The 21,974-nt window shown below is 31.4% G+C and overlaps 1 protein-coding gene and 1 long non-coding RNA gene across 3 annotated transcripts; one reads left to right on the top strand and one right to left on the bottom strand.

Moving 5' to 3' along the window:
* The first annotated feature begins 8,342 nt into the window (after positions 1-8,342).
* Positions 8,343-11,373, top strand: LOC136968520 (rhythmically expressed gene 2 protein-like). 2 transcript variants are annotated; one of them, XM_067262494.1, is made up of 2 exons: positions 8,343-8,410; positions 10,475-11,371. In XM_067262494.1, exon 2 carries the CDS (start codon positions 10,500-10,502, stop codon positions 11,232-11,234), a length of 735 nt encoding a protein of 244 aa, XP_067118595.1. In that variant the 5' UTR covers positions 8,343-8,410; positions 10,475-10,499; the 3' UTR covers positions 11,235-11,371. The 2 variants fall into 2 exon arrangements, with proteins under 2 accessions (XP_067118595.1, XP_067118596.1); XM_067262495.1 differs by having other exon boundaries at positions 8,369-8,463; positions 10,475-11,373.
* LOC136968521 (uncharacterized) lies at positions 10,467-14,375 on the bottom strand. The gene is made up of 3 exons (XR_010879664.1): positions 14,117-14,375; positions 13,487-13,581; positions 10,467-11,165 (listed from the first exon to the last, which is right to left on the bottom strand). It is a non-coding gene; the product is annotated as an uncharacterized lncRNA (long non-coding RNA).
* Positions 14,376-21,974: the final 7,599 nt, after the last annotated feature.

Raw genomic sequence — 21,974 nt, forward strand, 5'->3', positions numbered from 1 at the left:
CAATATATTAAACTTATTGTTAAAATAAAATTTATTATAAACTGTTCAAATGACTTATAATTTCTTTTTTTTCATCTGTAGATTATTTGCACGGTTTATATGTATCATATGAGAAACAAAATTTTAGGAAGTAGGCGCTAAGTGATAGAGTTTAAAAGTACTATATAACTTATTTCTGAAATATGAAAAATTTTTGCCGACTTTATGTAAATTAATTACTTCACTTACTTGCAGAAATATGTCATGTTGTAGATAAACTGAAGGGAAAGGTTCAGCAAAATTCATTTTTATAACGAATCCATTATTTTTAAAAAGTTAACAGTTAGACATAAGAATTCAGCAATTATTTGTAGGGTTTATATCTATCATGTAAAAAACAAATTTTTAGGAATTACAATCAGAGGTTCATTTTCTTGGAGTTTAATATTCTTTAAACTGTTTCTTAATTATATTTAAATAAATACTCAGTAATATAAATTTAAATGTATAGAAATTAATTAAAATGATAATGTTATTGATAATAAGTTAATATTAAATAAATAAATGTAATCATATTATATATGAATTTTTTACATATATTTAAAACTAATCTAATTGTACATACTATAATATATAACTAATACAGATAGTGTTACAATTTTATTATGTTTTTAGTTAGCTTAATTAAATAAGTTGTTTTTAAAATAAACCACCTTACTGTTGTAAAATTTATTCTTAAAGTTCGTTGATATGTAATAATTTTCATTGAGATGAAATGAGTTTATAAAAAAATGTATATAATCACAGTTTCATTTTATAAATTTAATAACTTTAATTAGAGTTTATCAGTTAAATAAATATTATTTCAAAGAAATTCAAAGTTTAATAAGTTGGATCACACAGTATAAATTTGGTTTGAAGAAAGACCATTTTGTAATATTATTATTATCATTATTGCTACTGTACAATTTGAGTAAAATTCTTGTAATATATCTTTTAATTCTACTTTCATTTCATTATAGTAACTAAATTTTGTAAATTTTAAAAACAAGTTTCATTTCAATTCGATTACAATATAAATTTTTTAAAATTATATTTTTATAGATTTCACATTAACAATTTGATAAAATGGATGAAATAATTGAATATAATAGTGATATAATATCAAAAATAGGAAGACGAGACAACATTTGGTACTGTACATCAATGAACATTCTATATGGTCGGTAAGAAATGTTTATGTATGAAATCTTTTCGTTATTTTCTTATTAAATATAAAATAATATTAATCCTATTTTTTATTTATATAAAATTACAGAATGATATGCCGATAGTTTCCCCTCAGGAACAGGGAATTTTCCTACTGCTAATGAATTCATCACTTTTGATAATTTATCACCACGAGATAAAAAATTTTGTTAAATTTGGAAAATTTTTTACATGAACTGCATTTATCATATAAAAAACATAATTTTGGAAGTTGGGAATGTCATATAGAATTTTATTTAATTTATATAAAAAGTACGATATAATTTATTACAACGGAAAACAAATTGAATTTAATTGTTTAAACTTAACCGAAGCAATATATAACATAAAAAATTCCATCATTTGACATTAAAGTTGGGAGTACCTAAATCCTCAAAAATTGGACATCGAACTTCTTTGGTGTCTAAGATTGGACAATATTAAAAAAATTGTTATTACCACAAATATTTTAAAAAGAAATGCTCTTTTTGCGATATTCTATTTTACGGACAATTCTTAATTATACAAGTAAGAAATATAATTTAGATAATTATTATATTGAACTATTTCTGTATTTTACTTTGTCTTATTGCTAAATGTTATTTTAAGTTGTCGCGTTATAATTTATTCTTTATATTAGAACAAATTGTAAAAATTATTAATGCAAATTCATTTTATAATAATAAATTTAATAATTAGAAAGAATATATTAAACTTTGCCTAACTGTTACACTGGTACAAGATTTTACATGAAAACTAAAGAAATGAAGTGAAAAGTTTTCTAAATATGAAAACTAAAAAAACAGGTTGAGTAGTTTTTTGAGAATAGAATTATTTATAATTGTAATTTACCCGAGAAATTTCTGAACTGAAAATAATTTATAATCTGAAAAAAAAATTAAACACCACAAATTATTTGTAATCTTAATTTAATGGACATCTAAAGTTAATTTTGTGATCAAGATTTCTCTTGAAAAATTAATTTACTTAAAATTTAATTGGAATAAAGTTGCCAAATTCCAACCTCTTTCAGATAATTTTATTATCCTCTTCATACATAAGTTAGATATAAAATACCAAGTTAGGTTTTAAAATACCAAAAATTAAAAACCACAACTTTAAGCAAATTACAAGATTACTTAAACTGGAATTTTGTTTCTGGTTACCAAAAACCTGACCAACAATTTATTGACGAGTTCCAAAATATCAAAAATTAAATCGAGAATTATCATCAGCCGTCGCGAAACTTTATTCCTGCACTTACATGCAGAAATATGTCTTACTTTAGATAAACTGAAGAAAACAGTGGAAACACTTAAATAAACTGTAACCTAAAAACCTTTTCAAAATAATTTCAATGTTATATTATTTTGTGTACCTGAATATCAATCAAGAAAATTAATTTCAGTATTGACAATAAAACTATTACACGACAAATTATTTATATCCTGAAAAATTATTTGTGATCTTAATTTACTCGAAATGTACTTAAATTATAAAAATGTATTAATTAAATTAAATAATAATTTGTAATCTTACTCGAAAAATTAATTTTGTGAATTTCATGAGCTGTATTTATCATACAAAAAATATAATTTTGGATGTTGGAAATTTTCATAGTAAGGTATATGAAATTTTATTTAATTTATATAAAAAGTACGATATAATACAAGAGAGGGCAAATTTAATTTTTTAAACTTAACCGAAACAATATATAACATAAAAAGTTCCATCATTTGACATTGAAAAGTTGGGAGTACCTCAAATATTGGCAAAAAATGGACAGATAGAAATTTTTATTCTCTTAATGCAAATACAATTATTTAGACATCGAACTTCTTGGGTGTCTAAGATTGGATAATATTTTAAAAAATTATTATTACCACAAATATTTTTAAAAGAAATGTTCTTTTTGCAATATTCTATCTTACGAACAATTCTTAAACAAAAAATAGCTATTTTCAAAATGAATACATTGTATAGGTATTTAATAAATAAGTAAGAAATATAATTTAAATAATTATTATATTGAACTATTTCTGTATTAGAACAAATTGTAAAAATTATTAATGCAAATCAATTTAATAATTAGAAAGAATATATTAAACTTTGCCTTACTGTTATATTATTATTTCAAGTTGTCCCGTTTTAATTTACTTTCTATATTAGAACAAATTGTAAAATTTATTATTGCAAATTAATAATTAGAAAGAATATATTAAACTTTGTCTTTTTGTTATAACATTATTTCAAATTGTTGTGTTTTAATTTACTCGACAAATTTTTATTTTAAAAATTACCAATGCAACTTATTTTCTAATAATAAAATATTATTTCAAATTGTCATGTTTTAAATTTACTGAAATATTCTCAACCGCGATATTTTTAAATTTAAGTAAAAATGAAAAGTAATTTTTCATTAGGAGTTTCAACACGATGAATTGCAAGTATATATCTAGTTGATATATTTTAAAAAGAAATTTAGTTACCAGCCTGCAAAAATTGAATCATTTTAACTTACTCAATAAATTTTTATCCATTTAATAATTAATACAGAAACTTTACCTTATTGTCAAAATAAAATGAATTTAATTCAAATTTGTAATTAGAAAATTAATTTTGTGATCAAATATTGTTAAAATAAAATTAATTTAATTCAAATTTATAAAAACATTTAATAATTAATTTAAATTTGTGATCAGTATGTCTCATGAAATTAATTTTGTGATCAGTGCTACTCAAACCACTACTACTTACAAAAATAAATATCTAGGTATATTATTATTAAAAATAAAACAACATATTTCAATAAGTAAATTAACTGTTAATTAATTTTGTTACTTAAAGTTTGAGGGGCCCCGCAAAAAAAAATTCAAATGGGCCTCGCACCTATTCGATCCGGCGCTGGGCTTACATGTTCGGACATGTCGCGCGGAATCGATGCACAGCTACAATTTATTTTGTGTTATTTATTTCTGTGTTTGTTATATCTACGGAGACTTGAGAGACTATTCTACGTCATCCAAACGAAGTAGAACTGATTCTTCTGCATCAAACAAGAAAAGAAAAAACTTTATCTTTGGAATGTAAAGTTAACATTATTAAAGACTTCGACACAAAAATGAAAATTTGTGAATTGGCAAAGGAGTTTGATCTACCGGAATCGACGGTCAGAACAATTATAAAAGGTAAAGAAAAAATTCTCGAAGCTGTGAAAACTTGACAGAAGGCCTCAGTTCAATTGAAAAGGGGTTACAAATTTTAGAAAATAGACTCCAACGAAGAGCGCATTTCTTCTACAAAATGAGAAATAAAAAAATTATTAGTATGCTACGAGGAACTTTTGCGGGAGAAAAAATTCTTTGAGCCGTCAGACGAATTTGTTCGATTTTATGAAGCCTTCTACATCAAAATAACTTCGGTTTACGATTTTCATAATATAATTTGTTATACATATGTATTATCCAGTGGCGTGCCGTGACATTTGATGATAGGGAAGCTGTGTTTCTGTAAGAAGCCGACTTACAGGAGCAATCAATTAATTGCGCGCCAGGGCCCGTTCGCATTCGTTTGTTCGATAAGCCAGTAAAAACCGTATACTTTTTAAAATGTATTTTTAATAGATTATCCGACGTACTTAATAAATAAGAAAGTTCAATATAATTACCTCCATTATTAGATTCAATAAATTCCCTACGCCCTCTAAATGCCAATTCTCGCTTTGAGAAAAAACGTATAACGTCTATTAATTTAGATGTGTCTATTAATCGTAATTATCTCGTTATAATTTTCAATATTTATTTTATATTGTCTACCAATGTTAAATTCCATTCTATTTTGATTTCCAAATTGCTTCAATTTTACGAAAGAATCGTCATTCGTCATAAATTTTATCGTCAAGATGTCGAAATTTTTTGTCGATGTATTTATATTTAATTTAGGCATTGGTCTTTCTCTTTTAATAATGTTTTCTTTTTCATTATATGGTCTCGAGCCAAAACTTTTTTAAAATAAATTTTTTAATCACTAGCCATGATATAAGGACTAAAATTAAAATTATAAAAAAACTTACTTGGTAAAACAAAATGTGTGATGAATATACATGCCTAGTAAAAAAATTCTTCAATTGTACGAATATACTTTTAAAGAAACTTATAATTAAATATAACTTTGTGAAGAAACGTACATAAAAATAACAAAATATTCTTTACTTTTTAAATCTTAAAACAATCCACTTAATGAAATAGCTCCCTAGGAGTGGCTAATGAATGGAATCAGAGACGGTCCAGGTAGGTGTGTGCGTGCCAAATCCCGAGGGTGCCGATACCGATCAATGTCAAATGCCTCTTTTGTCGCATCACTAGTATATTTCAAAGGACGCGACAGGGCTGTTGTAAATTTTAAACATTTCTCACCATAGCTGTAAAAATCTAATATGTCAAACTTAACATATTGTCCGTCGTTCGTTTTCTACCTAATTCGTTTTAGGGCCAAGTGTCCACGGAAATTTCCAAAATTTACAACTTTTCGGTCACTCTCATTGAACTGGAAAAATTTCTGTCTTTATTACATCTAATATTATGAAGAGAACAGACCCCACTGTACTCGGCAAGAGATTGGTTCGGTTAAGCTTCTGTTTAAGTAAAATTTCGGCTCTTTCATCAGGGTTTTATATATGTTTCTAATTTCCTAATCGCATAATTATTTAACTACTACTTAAGTAGAAATAAGTTGAAACCGGTTACTTTGTACTCGGTTATCTGTAGTCTTGGGAAAAAAGTGGAAAGAAATTTTTATGACAACCGATACATAAATCGTAAATTTAAAGAAAATAAATTCTAGAGCTTTTTTTGTACCATTGTACGTTTCATTCATTAAATTTGGTTGTAAATGATGCTGCCAAAGTAACAGTTAATTTTTTAACACTACTAGAATTGTACACGTTTTTTCTGCATCCCCTTACAGACCGGACATACTAAATCGTAATATCACCGGCTTAACATTGAAATCCATAAGTAATATAAGATGGGAGAGCGGAATAAACGCGGAATAAATATATCAAATATTTTAATGGATTTTTTTAAAACTCCTGTCAACTATACAGAACTATCATAAAAACATGCCAGTAAATTCCTATCCGTTGGGTTAAGTTATAAATCTAGTGTAGGGTGGGCAACCTTTTTTATAACGTGGGCCAGAATAAATTTTACGTTTTTTCCGCGGGCCGTAGTAGTTAATTGACGCCTCCTTGTAACTTGTAATTTTTTAGTCTGCAAATACGAAATAAATAAATAAAAAGTTAATTACTACATTTATTTCTCTTATCGTTTTCGAAAATTACAAAGAATTGGAAAAATAATTTAATAATCTATTAAAGATCTCGCGGGCCAGATAGAAACTTTTCGCGAGCCGTAGCTGGCCCGCGGGCCGGGGTTGCCCGCCGTTGATCTAGTCTGCTCGTGATTCACATAATCGGGTGAGGGCGGCCGAATATCTAGCAGGCAGGCGGCTAACAGCCCACAACCGGTCCGTGATATAAAATTAGAAGCTTTATGTGTGAAGCATCTACCAGCTAAACCGGGTGACGTTGATGCTCTGTAAAGCGCATGCGCCAATGCCTATAATCTGGCTGCTTGGAAGCTGACAAGCAGGCGGCTAACAGCTCAGAACCGGTCTGGGATATAAAATTAGATGCTTTATGCGTGTGTTGCTTCTACCAGCTAAACCGGGTGAGGTTGGTGCTCTGTAAACCGCATGTGCCAATGCCTATATAATCTGGATGATTGGAAACTGACCCGGTTTCGACATTCCTTCCGCCACTGAATTATTCGAATATACAATAGCAATCTTATCGTTTTTCTCAGATATAGTATAGAAATTTGTAAAAGATACATAATGCAGTTATAATAAAAAATTAATTTTAATTAATTAAAAGTACGTTAAAATATGAAAATCTATATTTTATAAAATACAAGGGAAGGTCATTGGATGGTGGAAGCGGCGCTTCCATCGCTTCCAATGACGGCACGCCACTGGTGTACCAAGATGTAATTCAAATTATAACAGCGCAACATATTTCCCACGATTTCCTTTTTTAAGAGAAGAAAAACGTACAGTACATTATGGATTCGAACTATTCATTGTAAAGATTTTAATCCAGTTCAACGGCAATAATTTAGGTATATGAATGAAATTAATGTATATAAACTACTTATACTTATCACTTATAAATAATTAATAATTAATTAATGATCTAAGAAAAAAAATTGTTCCTCGCTATAATGTACACTCAAACCTGTTTTTGTGCGGTTAATAATAACTTCCCTTAGTTTCGTCGTGATTGTTTTGTGGTTCCGACGAATCTGACAGTTATAAATATCGCAGTAGAAAGCTTTACGAGTTTAAATCTCGCTCTTTCTGGTCTCGAGAAATTCGTCGTTTCAGTCGGAGACAGATATTCCCGGCTGAGGGGAAAAGTTCGACGTGTTGGAATGTCGGCGTCGTCGGCCGAACGGAAAAGTTTTCCGGAAATGACGTCAACGTCGACGCCACGTCGATTGCGTTTTCCGCTCTCGGACAAATAAAAAATCACACAAAAACAGGGTTGAGTGTACATTATACTTTATATTCCTCAACTATCCTTTTCATTTGTTTATTTTTTATATATTTTTACTTTTTCTGCTCTGTGAGCACTAAGAGAACCTTTTTTCCAGGCTCATTATGAGCTTAATCAGGCCCACGACGGGATGGTAAGTGACAAAGTCCGACATATCCAAGACAGATCACCCCAAAAAATTTCCAACCCGTTTTCGGATGCTCCAGAGCGGTAAGCTGACGTCTTAACTGCTTAGCCTCCGGCCATCACGATTTTTATATCCGTATGACTTATCAATACGTTCATACAACCATAACGCTCTCGATGACAAGCGTTTCTATTAGTAAACTCCATTCATGAATAATAGTCGTAAATTTTAAATTTAGTAAACACGATAAAAATATTGAAATATGTTTTAAAGCTATTTTAATTTTTAAGTAACGTTAAAAAATTACAATTGAATTACTTTTTAACGAAATAAGTATTCAATTTTGCCGTTATGCAACATCTTACATGCAGAGGACGCTTCTTTATCAGATCACGTGAATATCTGTTTACGAATTTTGATGAGGAGGATGAGTTGATTAGGTGAGGTCGAATGAGAATAATAGTTTAAATAAAACGTATAAATTTAAGACTTAGTAAATGTTTGTAGTGTTTAAATTAATTATAAATATTCTTTGAAATAAAATACATCAGTATTAACCGGGTTTTTAATGTCAAAAGTGACATTTCTTAAGTTTTAAATTTATTTCATATGTTATTTATTAAAAAAAAGTACTGTAATCGCCAGGTTTGAGCGATTCATTTATTAGTTGAGCTGAGGAGATTTTGTCGTATTAATTATAATTTATTATGTTACTAAGCTTAAGTCTAAACAGTAAAATTGGGCAATAATATACTACGACAGTAGACGTTACTTTTAAGTAAATGATCCATATATAAATATATAGATATTAACGTAAAAGTAACTTCTACTTAATATAACCAATTCCTGAAGTAGATTTATTCGTTGAAATGTTTGTTTACAAAATTTCCATATCAGATAGTAATTACGTAATCGTAATTATAATTTCGAATGTTTCACAACTATTTTATGTATTAAATTATGTAACACAGTAGAACTTCGTTAATTTGAAATAGCCAATAATCCGGAATTTATTTCGATACGTAGTGCAAAAATAAGTACTGTATTGCAGTATGTGCACATGAATCATTGTGGATGTTGATTTTATGCAATGACGTTTTCGTTATTCAGAGCTTAAATTGAGTCTATTCATTAACGTTTTGCAGATTTTTCAGATGTGCTATGATTTACTCAGTCTGAAGATGCTACAAAGCATCTTCAGACTGATTAAATTGCATGCAAAACAAATTGAAGCATTTGGTGGCATATGCTAGTACAAAATGTACAGCAATGCCTGCAACTTTCGAATTGCATGTAACTTCTCAAAAATATAAAAATGTTTGATAATGTGCCTTCACTGTGACCTTCATAGATGCCGGATTAAAATACTGCATTTAAAATAAGCAACAGATTGTTTTAAGTTTTTAGAAATAATAAAATGAAAAACCATTGAAAGGATAGCTAATGTTAGTGATTTGTTATTAAAAAAAATATATAAATAATAATAATAATAATAATAATAATAATAATAATAATAAAACTACAGAAAACACATACTCAAAGATGCAACACTCACAAATGACACATGCAGAAAATGTCACATCATGCCAGAAACTATACAACACATCACCTCTGGTTGCAAGCTCTTGGCACAGACAGATTATTTACACAGACATAATCAAGTAGCAAATATAATACACTAAGAGCTTGCAAAGAAACACAAATTAGTAGACATCCACGAACCATACTACAAATACATTCCACAGACAGTATTGGAAAACAACACGCACAAAATGTACTACGACAGAGCCATAATCACAGATAAAACAATTTACCACAACAGACCAGACATCACACTCATTGACAAACACAATAAAATCACATACATTATAGACATATCCATTCCAAACACTCACAATATACAAAACGCATGCACTGAAAAAATTAGCAAGTACACAGAACTCGCCCAGGAAATAAGGCATCTGTGGAGGATGGATAGGGTGCTTATTGTATCTGTTGTTCTCTCCTCTACAGGTGTCATACCACACACACTACACAAAAGCCTGGGCACATTAGAATTGAATAGAAACACATACATCACACTACAGAAGGCCACTATATTGAATACATGTCATATTGTGAGAAAATTCCTGAATACAGACACACACACTGATACACTTCTTTAATTTCTGTTTTGGTTACTATGCCTTGACTTTGGTCCGGCATAGTACACAGCCACCGGTGTTAACCGAGTATATCTCACTTAACCCAACATAATAATAATAATAATAATCTCATCATTTCTCATTTTACTCATCATATTTTAATTTTTTTAAGAAATGGAATTAAAAAAAGTATTAATTTGTTAATATTTTTAAGTGAACAAAAGTTTTTTTTTTTCAGATTTAGAAATTTTGAAATGATTACAGAAATATTTTAATTTAGTAATTGTAATAATTTTATCAGTATTATTTTATTAAACAATTTCATATTGAGCTGAGATTAATTATAAGTTTCTTGAATAGATTATTTCAAAAGATTTTGTAAAAGATGAGCAAATTCAAGTTGTTGACCTTTGATGTCACGAACACATTATTAAAGTTTCGCATGTCTGCTGGAGAAGCATATGCTCGTACGGCAAAGATATATGGTGTTCACGTAGATGCGGCTCGGTTAAACGAAGCATTTAAAACACAGTGGAAATTACTAAGAAAATTACATCCTAATTTTGGAGCTTATGAAGGCCTTACATCTCAACAGTGGTGGCAAGAAATGGTGAAGAGGACCTTTCATGATGGTGGATGTTTAGATGCAAGTGAAAAACAGATAGAATTAATTACTAATCATCTTTTCAGTGATTATTGTACCAGTGCTTGTTGGGCTGTATATCCTGGTACACAAGAAATATTAAAAAAGTTTAAAGAGATGAATATTAAAATGGGAGTTATATCAAATTTTGATGAAAGACTAGAGAATTTGCTAGTTACAATGAAATTGAGAGATTATTTTTGCTTTGTTCTTCCTTCTTACATTATAAAACATGAAAAGCCATCAGGTAAAATTTTTGAAATAGCACTCAGTCATGTTAGAAGTTCAGGAGTGAAGGGAAAAGATGCTGTTCATGTGGGTGATAATTTTGAACTAGATTATCTGGCTGCTAAAAATGCTGGATGGAATGCTATTTGGCTTGTTCAGAAAGAAAATGATCTTGAAAATCTGAAAAAAGTAAATCAGAATGATGTGATTTATAATATAGCTGAACTAAAAGATCACATCTTAAATTAATTAAAATTTATTTAAGTATAAAGATCTGTTTTTATAGAAGTAAATGTTATATTCTGTATGTTAGTAAATGCAATTTACTATGTATATATGTTTTTTATAAAATTTTTAAGTTTTTAAACTATATTATATACATGTTGGAAGTTTGGTAACTGTTTTGTTTAAAAATGAAAGAAGTAATAATATAATAGATCAGTCATAAGAAATTTAACATTATTTAGTTTTAGTTGTTGGCTTAATAATTTTTTTGTTCTAGTTTATTGTAATAACAATATAGTTATTACAGTAACATAATCAGTTTTTTGAGTCATATTTCAAGTTAGATGGGTTAGACCAATTTCTGCCTTATTGGCATAATATCATAAAAACACATTACAATGTCCTTAGTATTCCTTAGCTTATCTTTATTTTTTTATAGTACTCCAACAAAGCATAGATTGTTTTAATCCTGGACATACAAGGTTTGATCAAAAAGTATTCAATTTTCTTATTTTTCTTTACATCTGTTAACACTATGTTGTCATGTGTCCTTGGACCCTATAGAGCTAGTGAAAAGAAGGGCAAAACTAGATTGAGGTGCCTCTATTGGCGACACTGGGTAACAGAATCGGGGCTACAAAGGCGGCACCAGTGTTATTCCACCTAGTACTTTTGTACTAAACTAGCACCTTTTTACTTGTTCCAGTACCAAGATACCCAACACCATTTTCCTAGTACCATTTAGAAAATCCTAATATCTTTCCTTTCAATTTAGTACCTTTGAAAACTTTCATTTTTATTCTATATTTCTATATTTTTTTACTTTACTTTGGCAGTAAATAGATGTTTTTATTGCTTCCTCATTCAAGTGCAGCAGTTGAACATATTTTTTTGCAATTAAATTTAATAAAAACTAAACTACAAAATCAAGTTCTTACCAATTAACAGTGAAGCACTGTTATTAGCAAAGGAGCTACTTAAAAGCAACAACAATAAATGTTACACTTGGAAACCATCATCTGCTTCAATCGTACAAAAACATTGTAGTGAAGATTCTGATGTTTTTGATCTTACCAGTGATTTTTCAATGTGATAATTTTAAAGTTTAGTACTTCATGTTCATATATATATATATATGTAACACAAAATTCATACAGGATAAATTCATATTATTAAAATATATACATATATATATTTTAATAAATAGAAAATTGATAAATTATAAATTTTTATATTATTTATAAGTATATATTTAAAAATAATATATAATATATACATACATTCAGCAGTTTACAGTCAAAGTAATGCCTGCATTAGTCAATACAATCACTTCTCAACTTACAACAGGGTTTGTTTCTGCAACTTCGGACATAAGTCGAGACATGACTGTATTTAACAAGAAGACAGTTGTTAAATACACAGGCACACAGGTATGAGACAAAGGAACAAACATTGCAGTGTAAAATGCCATTGTCTATATGACCAAAGAAGGCACAGCAATCATGCAGCAATGGGAAGATCATGTTGATTTTTTTTTTTTTTTGATTACCAGGGCATAGTTCATCATGAGTATGTCCCTCATGGACAAACTGTGACAAAGGAATAATCCTGATTGTTTTATGTCACTTAAGAAATGTTAGGTGCAAGAGACCTCAGCTCTTGCAATCTCATGACTAGTTTATTCATCACGACAATGCTCTGGACTATGGATCATATCTCATCCAGACATTTCATTTAAAATGCAGTGTTGAAAAGGTTCAGCGTCCTCCTTATTCCCCAGACATTGCACTGGCTGACTTTTGGCTCTCTCCCAAACTCAAGATGTTACTGAAAGGAGAGAGATTTCAGGATGCAGAGAAGATCATGACTAATGTGACAAAGCACCTGATAGAGATCGCAATATATGAATTTGAAAAGTACTTCCAACAGTGGAAGCATTGCTGGAGAAGTCAACTCACATGGGGACTATTGCTTGAACCAAATAGATATGCAGGTTTTTCCCTGACTTCAGATTAGATACTTTTTGATAAGACCTTGTATTTATGATTTATGGTCCTGGACTTGTATTTTATTTTATCTAATTTTCTTTTTACATTGATTTCATTGTCACCATGTAAAATAGTTCAAATATATTTTTTTTGATTAATCACAAAAAAAAATTATAGGAAAACTTTATTTGACCTTTTTATTTGGAAAAACATGTTTTATTTATATTTTTAATTGTTCAGAATTGTTATAAATTATATACAAGGGTTTTTACAAGTTATGTACAGGACCATAGGAGATTGTGCAGAGAAGCATCAGGTGATTGTAGGCAAAGCATCTGGAAAGGTGTATTGATTATATGATGCATCATTTCAGATCAGCAATACTGTCAAAAGGAAATTAATTGCATAAAATTCATGTGTGTAGTCAAATTAAGCCCAGCTGCATAGTTCTGTAATTCACAAATATGCAGATTGAAGATTGAACTTGTTCTATTTAATACATGAAAGATTACCAGTTTATCATAATTGTGTTTAATTTTATTTAAATAACATTTAAAAACTGGTAATTTGTTGTGTTCTTGCTATTATCTGTATATCTAGTATTAAAAAAAACAAGTTCTGTCTTCGCAACGTACCTAGTTGTGAGTTACAGAACTATGCAGCTGGGCACATTAGTTGAAAGTGATTTGACCACACAAACTTTTTGCAATTAATCTCCATTTGACAATATTGTAGACCCAAAATGATGCAAGTATATGGTCTATTGGTTATAACCAATAAACCATATACTGGCCCTTAATGCTTTGCCTGCAATCACGTGATGCTTCTCTGTGCAATCTCCTATGGTATGTGACTTATGAAAAACCCTGTGTATAAAGTGTATAAAATATCAGTTTGGAAAATATATTGGAAAATTACTTGAAATTATATTAAAGTTTATGAAATTATTTTTTTTACATGTATATTTGCTAAAGATACATAATTTAATTGATTTTTGGTGATAATTCAAAAAATTGAAGTGCCATGGTTGTACCATTCCAAAGTTATGTAATTTATCGTATTTTCAGTTTCATTGATGATATTTTATATTTCCAATTGTATGGAAAGTTGTGTGTGTGTTATGTTTATAAAATTCTCAGATTTTAATTATAAAAATAAAAATGAATGCCTTGTTTAAAAAATCATTTCCTCAATTGTTTAAAGTCAACAATATTAAAGAAGGAAAATAAAATATTATAATGCTATTATTATTATTATTATTATAGAAAGATTTTATGAATAAAAATACATTATTTAAAAAAAGAATTTAATTTTTTTATTTTAGAATATAATAAAAGTTAATATGGATTCTTAACATTAAAATTTTTCATAAAACTCATATTAGAATAAACCAAAGGATTGAATTAGTTTCCAACTATAAAAACTTTACAGGATCATCTCTAAGAAATTTTTTCTTCTCCAGTTTTCAAATAATTTCTCATGGAAAATGTATTAGCAGTATTTTAAAATATATTCCAAAGTTGTTTATTAGGTCAAAATTGTATAAATTTCTATCAAAAATATCAAATTATATACATTTTCTATAGTATTAAAGGTTATTTATTCAAATATAATTTCTATAGTTATATTTATTTACTGCAATGCCTGTGCTTTGTTTTTTTATTTACTGCAGTGCCTGTGCAAACTATTTTGAAATCAAACACAAAAAGAAAATATATTTTTTTAAAAATATATCATCATTATTATCAAATATATCATCATATACAGTACATATAAGTGTAAAAATTCAATTGTAAGATTAAAGAACAAATTCTACATATTTATGATAACCTATTGAATGTTTTGTTTTTGAGTTAGTGTCAGCAATCCTTCCTTGTTCTATTGAGATGTAAATGTCATTAATTATGTTACATCATTAATTAAGGATATCATTTTTAATCCTAGTATTTATAACATTTATTGTAATTTCTGTTGTAATAAAAAGAAAAAATATGACAAGGCTCCCTCTGTCGCGTAGCAGCAGAGTTAACGTTTTTTTTTTTTTAATGTAAACAACCCGCATGTAAGTCAGCCATGTCGTTTACTCGTGAAGTCCACGTGTAAAGTTATTTATTTCAATAAAAAGTAATAGGTTATGGGCCCAGTCCACGTCCAGTCCACGTGAAAATAAGAAAAGTACAATTTTGAATGAAAGAGATCATTGTGGAGCACCTCTGAACTTGGTTGAATACGTGCGAAGGAGAACGAATAGAACGAAAATGGCTGCCAGCGGGGATTACAAGGTAAACGTAGATAAGCTCGAAGGGCCTGAAGACTGGGCAAAATGGAAATGGCACGTTTCTATGGTGTTGCGTTCATACGGATTAGAAGATATTAACGGAAAACGTGTACGCGTTGAGTTACCAACAGAACCGACGAATGAACAAAAGGCAACATACGCTGAGTGGCAGAACTTGCGAGGGCGGCAAGTTTAATAGCAAGTACGCTAAGTAAACCAGTTGCTGAGCTCGTGTTGACGTGCAACGGTGCGAAAGAAATTTGGGATAAATTACGTGCGTGATTTGAGCGCAGCAGTACGTAACGTTTGAACATGTTAATTGAAGCCTTCTTTCGAGTTAAACGGGATGAGGAGGAGGACATTAGCACGCATGTTGCCAAATTGCAAAAGTTATTTGTTGATTTAAACGACGAATTAACGAAACACGAAGAAAATACTTTGTCTGAAAGAATATTAAACGGCCGAATTTTATTTACATTGGGAAAAGACTATGATAATTTCAAAGACCTTTGGGACACGATTCCGTCAAAAAATCAAAGTTTGAATTTACTCATTGAAAAACTGTGCACGATTGAACTGCGTGATCAAGACACAACCGAAACAAATGCGTTTGTCGCTTCTTGCGAGTATAAGAAGAAACAGAATTCTGGAAAAACAAAAATGTCAGTGGAACGGGCAAAACAAAAATTTCCATGTAACAAGTGCAAACAATTGGGTCATTGGGCAGCAGATTGTCCGCAGAAAAAGACAGGTGTCGGGAGTAATAAGCAACGAAGTGTCAATGTATTCATTTCACATGTCATGGGCGCGTCGGTTGGAAACTACATTGATGCAAATAAATGGTATTGTGATAGTGGCGCAACCAAGCATATTACCCCAAACAAACAATACTTCGTCTCATATAGAGAATTTGTTGTTCCTGAAGTAATCTCACTTGGAAAGCAAAATGTGAGTATGTATGCACATGGCCAAGGAACAATAAGGATTCAAGTTCGACGAAACAATATCTGGTATAATGCTGAAATGAAAAATGTTTTGTACGTCCCTGATGCAAGTGTCCACTTGTTTTCTGTCAGAGCAGCAGCATCGAACGGCTACAGGATAGTAATCTATGAGAGAAGTGTTAAAATTCGAGACGAAATTGGTAAGAACACTGTCATGACTGGTTACATGAAAAGTGGTCTGTACATGCTCGATATACGCGTTGTAAAACCATATAAAAACATTCAGGTGAATTTTGTGACAGCGTCTGATATTCTACAGGTGTACCATGAAAGGTTTGGTCATCAAAATAAACAGCATGTAAAAGATGTTTTGAAGCAAATGAACATCAACGTGGAAGGTTGCAAAGAAGAATTCTGTGATGGATGTGCTTTGGGAAAAATGCATAGACTACGATTTAAGCAAAGAATGAATCGTCCAACAGTTACTGGCGAATTGATCCATGCAGATGTGAACGGACCAATGTCCACCGAATCTTTAGGAGGAGCACGTTACTACGTATGTTTCAAGGATGACTTCAGCAAGTTTCGACGAATTTTCTTTTTGAAACAGAAAAGCGAAGTATGTGATGTGCTTGAGCAATTTTTAAATGAAGCTAGAACAAATGGACATGTTGTCAAACAATTCAGATGTGATGGAGGTACGGAGTTTGTCAACAAAAGAGTTGCTGAATTGCTCGCAAACAGAGGGATAGAACAATGGATTCCTCCACCTTATACACCTGAGCAAAATGGTGCAGCTGAACGCGAAAATCGTACCATTGTGGAAACAGCACGTTCTATGTTGAATCCAAGCAAATTACCGAAAGGATTGTGGGCAGAAGCATGCAACACTGCCGTATATCTTTTGAATCGTACTGGAAAATCTTCAGTTCAGAACAAAGCTCCTTATGAATTATGGTATGGTAGACAAGTAGGAAGACTTGATCATCTGAGAATCTTCGGCACTGGATGCTACGTACATGTAAACAAGAATTTTCGATCGAAGTTTGACAATAAAGCTATTTTCGGACAGTTGGTTGGGTATGTTAACGATAAGGATGGATTTCGAGTCTGGATTCCTTCTCAAAGAAAAGTGATTATGAGTCACGATGTGAAATTCAAACCAGAAGTAGTCTGCAATCGGCAAAGTGATACTGTGGAATTTGACTTTCCTCGAGAGCAGCAGCCGACATCGGGTCAGTGCACTCCGTTGTCTGAGGTGAAGGAACCGGAGGAGGTCACATGCCGAAACGGAGAAAATCAAATCAAAACTGAAGAATTCGTCACGACGTCTTCTTCTGGAGGAAGCAAAAATCAAAGTGAATGTGATAAAAGAGAGGAATCAACGGAACTTTTATCGAAGCAAAATAATGAAACTTCTGACAAAGAAAACTGGAGAAGCAAGAGACAGCGAGGTAAACCATCCTGGATGGAAAGCAATGAATTTTTAATGATAGCAGGAGTTGTTGCTGGGGAATACAAAGACCCAAACTCATTTTCTGAAGTATTGCAATCGAACAACAGAGAACTATGGATGCATGCCATTCATGAAGAAATGGAATCTCTAAAACAAAACGACACATGGAGGTTAGTCGAACGTCCGAAAGATGCACAGGTTGTGAAAAATCGTTGGGTTCTGCGCAAGAAAACTAAAAGTGATGGAAGCACTCGCTTCAAAGCTCGGTTGGTTGCAAAAGGTTATGCCCAAAAACCAGGAATTGACTACGAGGAAACATTTAGTCCTGTCGCACGTTATGACACCATTCGAACCTTGTTAGCAGTAGCAGCTGCAAAGAATATGCAATTGGAACAGTTTGACGTAAAGACAGCTTTCCTCAATGGCATACTTGAAGAAAAAGTGTATTTGGAACAACCAGAGGGTTTTGATGATGGTACCGGTCGAGTATGTCTCCTGAAAAAAAGTCTGTATGGGCTGAAGCAGGCACCACGTTGCTGGAATAAACGATTTATCGGATTTATGAAGAAAGCAAGTTTTCAAAACAGTACTGCAGATCCTTGTCTTTTTTATCGAAACCAGAATAAAAGGCAACTGTATATCGCAATTTATGTAGATGATGGTCTTATTGTCGGCAGTGACAAGAAAGAGATCGCTGATTTTTTGAGAGCTCTGCAACAAGAATTTAATATGACGACAGGGTCTCTCGACAATTTTCTTGGGATGAAAATAAAACAATATGAAGATGGATCAATTACAGTAAGTCAAGAAAATTACACAAAAAGAATATTAGAAAGATTCCAAATGGCTGAATCAAATGCAGTCTCAACCCCTGTTGGCTGTGAAGAAAGTGATCTCGACGAGGCAGTGTCATCTGATATACCCTATCGCGAGGCAGTGGGCTGTCTCATGTATCTTGCAACTGCGTCTCGTCCAGATATCGCCTTTGCAGTGAATAAAGCTGCTCGAGCTACAGAGAAACCAACTATTCAAAATTGGAATCAGGTAAAGCGTATATTTCGGTACTTGAAAGGTACTATGAACTGGGGCATCATTTATAATAAAGAAGAAGAACTGAAAGTCTACAGTGATTCAGATTTCGCTGGTGACAAGAAGACAAGACGTTCAACAACTGGAATTATCGCGAAATTCTCGAATGGAGCTATATCATGGACTAGCCAATTACAAAAAGTAGTGGCAACTTCCACAACTGAAGCAGAGTGAAGGAGCAAAAGAATTAATCTGGCTACAACGTTTATTGTCTGAATTGATTGAAATGCCAAAGCAGCCTCCAACGCTATATATTGACAACGCAAGTGCTATAAAGCTTGCAAAGAATCCGGAATTTCATCAACGGTCCAAACATATCGAGGTTCGACACTTTTATGTACGTGAAAGATTTTTAAATGGTGAACTCAAATTGGAGCACATCGACGGAAAGAACCAATTGGCCGATCTGTTGACGAAGTCGCTTGAACGTGTCCGATTTGAACTGCTAAGAGAAAAAATTGGTTTACGAAGATTGTAACCATGTAATCATTAAGCAAGTCTTATTTTTCTCTTTTGGAGGAAGTGTTGTAATAAAAAGAAAAAATATGACAAGGCTCCCTCTGTCGCGTAGCAGCAGAGTTAACGTTTTTTTTTTTTTAATGTAAACAACCCGCATGTAAGTCAGCCATGTCGTTTACTCGTGAAGTCCACGTGTAAAGTTATTTATTTCAATAAAAAGTAATAATTTCATTTGTACTTAATCTATATCTAGTGCCACAATTAATTTGAATGTTTGTTTATGCATGCTTTAAACAATGTATTCAAATATGGATTTTATTATTTTATTGTTTACTTTTTATAGAAGTATCTTTTCATTTTTCTCTCCTGCTATTTTTATTATAAACATGATTTAAAAATTTTTTTCAAACTTAAGAGTAACATAGTAGTGCACAGTAATTCAATTGTGTGGTACCGACACGTTATTTGGACTCCAAATAATACTTCAGTACATACTTCATCTAGACTTTAAAGTGTTGCCGTGTAGACTTGAATTCAAGCTACATTGACATCGTAGAGAAAATTGTAGCTAGATTTTCCATTCTCTAGCAATACTAGTTTATAAATGCATGTACACTTCATCAGAATTTGCTGCTGCTAACGGAACTTAATCATTGTTCGTATACATTGGAGATGTATTTTTGATGTAGAGAACTCTAGAGCAGAGCTTCCCAATGGAGTCGGTATTGATCCCTTGCAAACAAAAATTTTAAAAATAAGAATTTTAAATATTTTTTAAAAATCTCAAATAAATATAGGAAGATGCCTTTTAAAATTGTGAAGGAGACTGTTGCATACGAGTGTGTGTACACACTGTATATTGAACAGAGAAGAAAATTACACGACTCCTGAGTCGGTGCTTTTTAAAATGACTCCGATTCTCCATTCCTGATAATGAAAGCAGTCGATACACGAATAAGATTTGAAGTTCCTTGTCTAAAGAATTGTAGAGTGAATATAACTGAACTTGTCGCAAATAAGACGACTGGTTGCCGCAGCTACTATAAAACTGAACCGAGAAAAAAATTCCAGTTACAGTAAGTCCTCTACTTACGAACTTAATCCGTTCGTAGCAGTCGTTCGCAAGTCGAAAAGTTCGTAACTCGAAAAGACGATGTTTGGCGCAAAAACTCAAATACAACGTTGTTTTTACAATTATGTAATGTTTAGGCTACTTGAATAATGTTGAATTAAGATTGATTTGAATTTATACTTCCCTTTAACAATCACATGTACAGTACATTGTTTTAAATGAGTAATTTTAATAAATAACTACAAATGTACATATGTATGTACTGTAAATGTTTTAACGTAAAACTTCAAAAATAAACTTGACTATACATAAAAAATAACCAACTGCACTTTAACCCGCCATCTGTCGGCTTTGTTCGTAACTTCGAAAGTTCGTAAGTCGAATGTTCGTAAGTAGAGGACTGCCTGTACCCGACAACATTTGGTGGCGCCATCTGTGATGATACATTCAAACCTCGGTTTTCGAAGTTAATTCGTTTCTAAAAGTTCAAAAACCGATTTGTTCTCAAACTGAAACAAATTTTCTCATAAACTATATGTATTAATCTGTTCCCGACCCCCAAAATAAAAATTTTTTTTAACCTTTAGCTGTATTTGTTACATAAAAGTGCCTACAAATGCGACAGATTAAGTACAGTAGAGCGTCGAAAATTGGAACGTCGGTAATTGAAATGGCCGGAAATTGGAACGATTTTCAGTCGGATTGTGTCGTGCTGAATCGAACGTTTTTGATACTAAATTTACTTCTAAAGTATAATTTTCATGTTTTTTGTATTCTTCAATATATTTATTTTGTTTGTACAAAATAAAGAAATAATTTTTAACGATACGATAGCCTCGATTATTATTATAAAAATTTTCGTTAGGCTTAAAATTGACGAAAATTCAACGCGAAGCGACACGCAACGGAGAAAAATTTGAACATCGGACAGGTTAATATATTTTTTCGTACAAAGTCGGAAATTGGAACAAATGACTAATTGGAACAACCCCAGTCCCAAATTGACCCCAATTTTCGACGCTCTACTGTATATTATTATTATATATGTATAAATCAAAATGTTCATCAAAAATCAAAATACAGTATACTGCCCAGATTCGATTTCGGGTCCCCCAGAGCGGTATATTTTGATATTTGAATTTTTCGGGTGTGGTCCGTCCGGTTTGTCGGGTCCTGTTCCTCACCACCCGGCCGCCCTATTGTGGACTTGGCCGAATCCATAATGGGCTTGCTAAAAGTGGCCCCTTAGTGCCCACAGGGCAGAAAGAGAGTGAAAAAAATGTATCTTACCAGCATGCACGTTGACGCGAGGCGATCTCGGCGCCATGACTTCTGAATCGGTAATCCCGTCGTTGATTGGTTGGGCTGTCAACTTGTGAGGACCCGAACGGGAGTCGACTGGGAGGTCCGAATGTGGGATATCAATCGAGAGATTAAAAATTTCCTGTTCAGACGCAACTAGGAGGAATTGAATATCC

Source organism: Centruroides vittatus, unplaced genomic scaffold, assembly GCF_030686945.1.
Source record: "Centruroides vittatus isolate TY-2023 unplaced genomic scaffold, ASM3068694v2 contig_1492, whole genome shotgun sequence".
Lineage (NCBI taxonomy): Eukaryota > Metazoa > Arthropoda > Arachnida > Scorpiones > Buthidae > Centruroides > Centruroides vittatus.